The sequence below is a fragment of the Colobus angolensis genome, unplaced genomic scaffold (genome assembly GCF_000951035.1).
Source record: "Colobus angolensis palliatus isolate OR3802 unplaced genomic scaffold, Cang.pa_1.0 Scaffold8, whole genome shotgun sequence".
NCBI classification, from domain to species: Eukaryota; Metazoa; Chordata; class Mammalia; order Primates; family Cercopithecidae; genus Colobus; species Colobus angolensis.
The window spans coordinates 18442222-18448939 of record NW_012121820.1 but is presented as its reverse complement, the minus strand read 5'-3'; the positions used below and the strand labels follow the sequence as shown (position 1 = coordinate 18448939).

The following is a 6718-nucleotide window of genomic DNA, read 5'->3' as shown; positions in this document are numbered from 1 at the left end:
TCAGTGGCTGTGATCGGTTTATTCAGAGGAAGTATTGGACTCTAGGGTAGCTCACGTTGGCAAGAAAGACTTCCAGCAGCAGGTGTTGAAGGGTTGGCACCCTGGCTGAGTGTCCAAGGTCAGTGAGAGTCACTTGTGGAGGGGACGGAAGATGACCTGGCTGATCTGGCCAGGGATGGTGTAGAAGACCAGGAGGAGGAAGACGGTGAGCAGCACCAGTAGCAGCAGCAGCACCAGGATACGCCAGTACCGGCGCCAGATGAAGAAGACAAAGGTCTTCAGCGGGTTCACAAACCAGTTGAAGGAAGTTTTGGGGCGGCTGTTGAGGAGAAGGGTGGTGTCAGGATGAGGTGGCGGCCCCTTGGCCACCCCCGCCTCCCCCATCGGCCCAGGCTGTGGCCCTGGCCCCCGTGCCTGACTCACCTGGGTTTCTCCAGAGGCTCTGGCTCCTTCCGCCCCTTCCCCACTGGCCGTTTGTCGGCCTCCTCCACGGTCAGCAGCTCAAACTCTGCCTCTACCTTGCCCTAAAAAACAGACTCCTGCATCACTGGGAGCACAGGGCCGGCTCAGGCCCCAGCTCAGCCTGGCCTCCGTCCACGGGCACCCACCATGAGGATGTACACATTGCCACCCGTGTCTGTGAACTCCAGGTCTTCTGGCCGGCCCTTCCTCCTCCTCTGCTTTCGCTTCTTGCCAGCCTGAGCCTCCTGTGCCTCCCCCTCCACGTCCTCTGCCTCCTTCAGCTTCACTACTGGCCACCAGCCCCGCAGGCGGCGGCAGCGAAACAGATTGCATCTCGGCCTGGCCCCATCACGGGCCAGCCGCACAGAGCAGAGCTCGGGGCCCCGGGCCCCACGCACCATGTCCGGTAGCTGCAACTCCAGGGATCCTGCAAGTCCAGAGCACACTGGGTTAGGAATGGGATCGAAGTCTCATTGTGCCAGGGGTGAGGAGGCAACACACCAAGGTTGTAAGCTGGGGCATCTGAAAGTTGCAGTGTGTGGTCAGGCCACAGTTATGGACCACCCAAACCACAGCCCAGCGGTCTACCCATTGCCACTCCCCAGTGGAAGAGGGCCAAGGGTTGGGATCAGAGTGCCAAGGAGCAAAGGCTGTGGAGTCAGTGTCAGGGTGACAAGCTAGGGTCAAATTAGAGTTAAATCAGAGACTTGGTGGGAATGGAGGTTACTGTGGTCTGGGCTTAATTAACTCAGTAATTAGGTCAGAAAGCAAAGGTTTCAGACCTCGGGTCTCGGGTCTAAAATCCCGATTCAAGGTTGGGTCAGAGTAGGGAACCAGGGGACAGAGGTGAGGGCTGGAGGCAGGGGCTGAGGGTGGGGAAGGCTAAGCAGTGCAATACCAAGGAAGTCGTTGGCAGAGATGCGGTCATAGTCCCAGACCTGCAGGACCAGCACTGCGGGCTGCCGAAACTCGGCCTCCTCCAAGGCGAAGGGTCCAGGCCGGCGCCGGACGCTTACCTCCCGCTCCGTGGGCAGGTAGTCGAAGCGGAACACAAAGCGCCAGTTGAAGTTCCCCTCCCCGGTCAGGGAGTTGAAGTGAACATCTGTCTCCTGCTTGTCATGCTCCAGCCCCTTCACCCAGCTGGGGCCAGGTCGGGTGAGTGTCAGGGCTGGAGCTACACGGAGAACCCACTCCTCACCCAGCTCTCAGTACCACGGAGGGCCTGGGGACCGGGCTCTGGACTCAGCCCGAGGGCCCACACCCATTTACAGTCCCCCCTTAGCGCACTGCCATTGCCCCACCTGGCCTGCAGGCTACCTCTTCACGTAGATGTCACTCGACATCTCTCCGGTGAGTGGATTCACATCATCCAGAACGACATCTTCCGTGTTCCAGATGGTAACTCTGAGCTCATAGCTGCGAGGCACATTAGGGGGTGGCTTCAGACTCTCGAGCAGGGCCCTGAAAGAGGCTGCAGGAACCAGGAGGGACGTGGGCCTGGCCCACTGACATTCACTGGGCACCTGTGTGCCCAGCAGGGGAATCCAATGCCTGTGGTCTCATGAAGGGACAGCCCCAGGTGTCACTGACCACCCTGGCCACAGCAGATGACATCAGGAATGGTCTGCTGGGCCAGCAAGGTTCTCCTTCCTGTGAATTTGGAGTCGGGACCCTGCACCACTGCATGGTGTGGCATCAGATGCAGAGCTGGAGCCACTACAAGCCAGAGTTTGGGGATGTAGAAAAGTGAGTAAACAGAGAAAGCCAGTCTGCAGGGAGAAGAGGGAGGATGAGAGACGGGGGACGAGAGCGAGCGTACAAGCACCTGAGGGACAGGAGGGCTGCGGCACTCTGGACCCTGCCCTTACGTAGCCCTGCCCTTGACTGCCACGGGGTTGCCTGCATAGCTGTTTTCTCCAGCCCAGCATCTTCCCCTCATTTGTTGACAGCACCGTGATTTTCTGCCGGTGACCCACCCCCGCCCCAACCACCCCTCCCCACCACCACGGTCAATCTATGGGATTCTGGTGGGGCAGGCCCCTCCCTCCCTGGCTGGGCAGGGTAGGGGAGACATCCCTGGACTGGCTGATTCCAGTATTACAGCCCCCTGGCCACAATGATTGGTTCAGGGCGCAGCATTTGACCCAAGCTGGTCTACTGAGTCAGCCCTGAGGCTTTTGCTGTAACTGCGAAAGAGGTGTTTGTTTCCACTCAGGTGACCTGGCTAAGATGTAAGCCTCGCACTGTTAGATGCCACCTTGCCCCCAGACTGCAGAGGGCTCCCTGAGAGTGACACCAAGGAAAGCAGAGCCCAGAGGCAGAAAGTGACAGGCTGCTGGTATCCGAGCATCTGCATTCAGCCTGTGTGACGTGGCTGTGCCCCACACAGAACTCCACTCAGATGAGCTCAGGTGGGAACGGGGCTTACCAAAAGGTACTTGGAGTCAGTTTACAAGAGACACTCAACTTGCAATGGCTTATGAATAAAAGGAAATTTAATGGCACCTAACTGGAAAGCCTGTGATTAGCACCCTCTGCCTGCTTCACTGGGGACCCAGGTTTTCAGAGGACCCTTGTACAGGTAGACCAAGACGTGTACCCGCCTTGGGAGGAGGCGACAAAACTCTCACCTGACCGGCTGCCGAGGCTTGATGTCAACTGGGGGTGGGGCAGGCACATCTCGAGGAAAGATGTCAATCCACATGTGAAGAGATCCCTGGGGGAACAGGACCAGGCTGGAGGGTCTTGTCAGGCTCCCAACCTTCCCTGACAGCCTTGTGGCCACAGGCTGGGCCTTGTCCCCAAGTGGAGAAAAGAGCTAGGGTCAAAGTGACAGGGTCAGGCAGATCCTGGGGGATGAGGATGAAGGTGGAGTCTGAAGTGTGGGTTCCAGGATCAAGGTTAGATTAGGGGTTCAAGGATGAGGTCCAGGCTGGGTGCAGTGGCTCACGCCTATAATCCCAGCACTTTGGGAGTCCATGGAGGGTAGATGGCTTGAGCTCAGGAGTTTGACGCCAGCCTGGGCAACATGACGCAACCTTGTCTCTACAAAAAATACAAGAATTAGCCGGGTTTGGTAGCAGACGCCTGTAATCCCAGCTACTCCTGAGGCTGAGGTGGGAGGATGACTTGAGCCTGAGAGGCAGAGGCTGCAGTGAACCAAGATCACGGAACTGCACTCCAGCCTGGGCAACAGAGTGAGACCCCATTTCAAAAAAGAAAAACAATGAGGTTCCAGAAGGGGAAGTTGAGATTAAAAGTAATATCTGGTGTTCCAAGGTCCAGACCTTAGGGATCTGCAGGTGGTCAGGTTAGGAACCCCACATCTGAGTTTTGGTGCCCAGGGGTGGGGATCCTGTAGGACTAGGGTCCGGGGTGAGGGTGTGGTCCAGGATGGAGGTCCAGGACGAGCAGGGACACGGGGACCAGCAACAGGAGCCACAGTCAGGAGTTGCAGGTGGCACCCAGGTGGACGCCTTGGGGAAAGGCTGTCCTGGGGGCCCAGGGCCCAGGATCGGGTGGGTATCCTGGGATTCCGAGAGTCTTGTGATTCTGGGCCTGGGTGCTGAGCCCTCCTCACCTGCAGCAGCCCGGGGCTACGGGGGTGGTAGAGAGGCCGTGTTTCTACATGCTCGGGTACCAGCTGGATCCCAAAACCCGGCATTTCCTGCCAGCGCCTCAACACAAGCAATGCCTGGGCCTCTTTAGGGTCCCCACTCACCACCTTGGGGCCACTGCTGCCTGAAACAAAAGGTGTGTGAGCTTAGGGTTCCACACAGTTTCCACCTCTCCTCCCTCCCTCCCCCGCCACAGCAGCTCTAAACTGGGGAAGCCACTGTGTTGTTTAAAGCCCTGTGGGCCAGGAGAGCAGCTCTGAAATGCACAAAAAGTAGGGGAAGCTGCTATAACTTTGCCCAGTGAAAAGCCAGCAGTCAGTGGGACAGTGGGATTGGAGGTACTGCCACCTTTGCCTAGACCCTATTTAGAGAATAAGCCACCAGAGCAGGTACAGTGGCTCATGCCTGTAATCCCAGCACTTTTGGAGGCCAAGGTGGGAGGATCGCTTGAGTCCAGGAGTTTGAGACCAGCCTGAGTAACATGGCGAAACCTCATCTCTACCAAAAGAAAAAGAAACAGGCGGGCATGATAGTGCACACCTGTAATCCCAGCTACTCGGGGGGCTGAGGTGGGAGGATCACTTGAGCCTGGGAGGTCCAGGCTGCAGTGAGCTGCGATGGCACCACTGCACTCCAGCCTGGGTGACAGAGCAATATCCTGTCTCAAAAATAAAAATAAAATAAAAAGAATAAGCCTCCAGCCATTTAATTCTGCAGCCACATTCTGTTACATGGGACGCTCTATGGGACCTCTGTGTTCCGGGAACTTGATTAGTTACGGGTCCACTTTGGCTCTTTGGGGGATCTCACGCTCACCAGTAAAGACTGTTTTCTCCCTAACACCCAACAACCTCATCCTTACTCAACCAAATTCACCTCTAACTGCTGAAACAATGGGTTATTTTGGGGAGCACACAAGACTGGGCACCTGGGCCTCCTGTACCTTGTTCTACCAACATCTTGCTTTAACAGAAAGGGGCTGGTACCTGGGGGCCAGGTCTCCGGCGGTGTCAGAAAGACTTTGCTGCCCACCTTGACAGCACCAGCTCGGTATTCAGGGGCAGGGAGGCCACAGCGTTGGCACAGCCCTGCCAGGATCTGCGAAGGCCGGAACGCATCACGCCAGGCATTGTAACCATCACTGCAGGCAGAAAAGGAAGATGCATCAGCTGGGGCTGGTGTAGGGACACACCTGGGCTTGGGGCAGGGGTGACATCATGAAGACATGAGGTCTAGGTTCAAAACTCCCAACAGGAGACAGGTTAGTCCTCGTTTACAATAACAATGAAAATCGAAAATCAAAAATGTAGTCCAGGTGCTTCCATTAAGAAGATACTGATCTTATTACCTCTGTTTTACAGATGAGAAAACTGAGACTCGAAGGGGTTAAGTGGGCCTGGTGTGGTGGCTCACACCTGTAATACCAGCACTTTGTGAGGCAGAGGTGGGCAGATCACTTGAGGTCAGGGGTTCGAGACCAGCCTGGCCAACATGGTGAAACCCTGTCTCTACTAAAAATACAAAAATTAGCTGGGCATGGTGGCCCACGTCTGTAATTCCAGCTACTGGGGAGGCTGAGGCAGGAGAATCGCTTGAACCCGGGAGGCAGAGGTTGCAATCAGCCGAGATAGTGCCACTGCACTCCAGCCCGGGAGACAGAGCGAGACTCCATTTCAAAAAAAAAAAGAAAAAAAACACAGGTCAAGTAACATTCGTTACAGGATCCCGACTCCCAAGCCCAAGTCTTGACCACTGAGCTATGTCTTGGTTGGCAGTGGCGTTGGGTGGGAGGGTCCCCTTCCATGAAATCATAGGATCTGGAGACACAAAAGGGAATGTGAGCTTGAATGTGTTTGGCCAGAAAGTTAGAATGGCTCCTGTGGGCCCTGCCAGACCCACACGTCATACTGGGAGGCCAGCCCACAGTTTGCTCTGTGGTGGCTGTAGAAACGGTTTTCCAGATCAATGTGGGTCTCCCCGATGAGGTCGTCAGAACCCACGAGGTCATGATCAAATATGGCCACCGTCAGCTCCGTCTCAGCTGGGAGAGAGATGCTTAGCTCCAAGATCCTGGCAAGGAGGGAGAGGGGCTGAGGTCACTTTCATGCTCCAGGAGGTGGTCTGGGGAGGGGGTGGCGTTGTCAGCAGCCCCTGTCCATTCCCTTGCCATCCCTAGGCCAGCTGCCACAAGGCCACAGGGCTGGATGCTCCTCCAGCTACCCTGTTTCCACCCCACAGGGCCCAGCCTCACTCTCCAAAGATGGGGTTGAGCTGCTTGGGGATGTAGCGATCCTTGGTGTCCTGCCGCTCCCGGCCAGCGCTCACCACCACATAAGGGTCTGCTTTGCCATTGGGGTCTGCAGGAGCCAGGTTGGTAGCCTAGGGAAACAGCATGGAGTAGAACTGAGAGAAACATCATTATGATAACCCAAGGTTACCCTTACCAGACCTAATTTCCCCATTAGGTGAAAGCAAGTAGTTATCAAGGAGAGATCTCCCACTGTGAGGAGCTAATGGAGAGGTTGGACAAGATGACTTTTATTTATTTATTTTTTTTGAGATGGAGTCTCGCTCTGTCGCCCAGGCTGGAGTGCAGTGGCCGGATCTCAGCTCACTGCAAGCTCTGCCTCCTGGGTTCA

At 56.1% G+C, this 6718-nt stretch overlaps 1 protein-coding gene across 1 annotated transcript in view; it reads right to left on the bottom strand.

Moving 5' to 3' along the window:
• The window catches only part of LOC105502547 (fer-1-like protein 4), a 69975-nt gene continuing 63257 nt past the window's right edge, over positions 1-6718 (bottom strand). Inside the window, 10 exon segments of the mRNA XM_011929151.1 lie at positions 1-319; positions 424-524; positions 609-889; positions 1361-1602; positions 1780-1878; positions 3093-3178; positions 4043-4164; positions 5066-5220; positions 5949-6149; positions 6331-6458. Coding sequence (XP_011784541.1) covers positions 130-319; positions 424-524; positions 609-889; positions 1361-1602; positions 1780-1878; positions 3093-3178; positions 4043-4164; positions 5066-5220; positions 5949-6149; positions 6331-6458 — 1605 coding nt within the window. The 3' untranslated portion in view covers positions 1-129.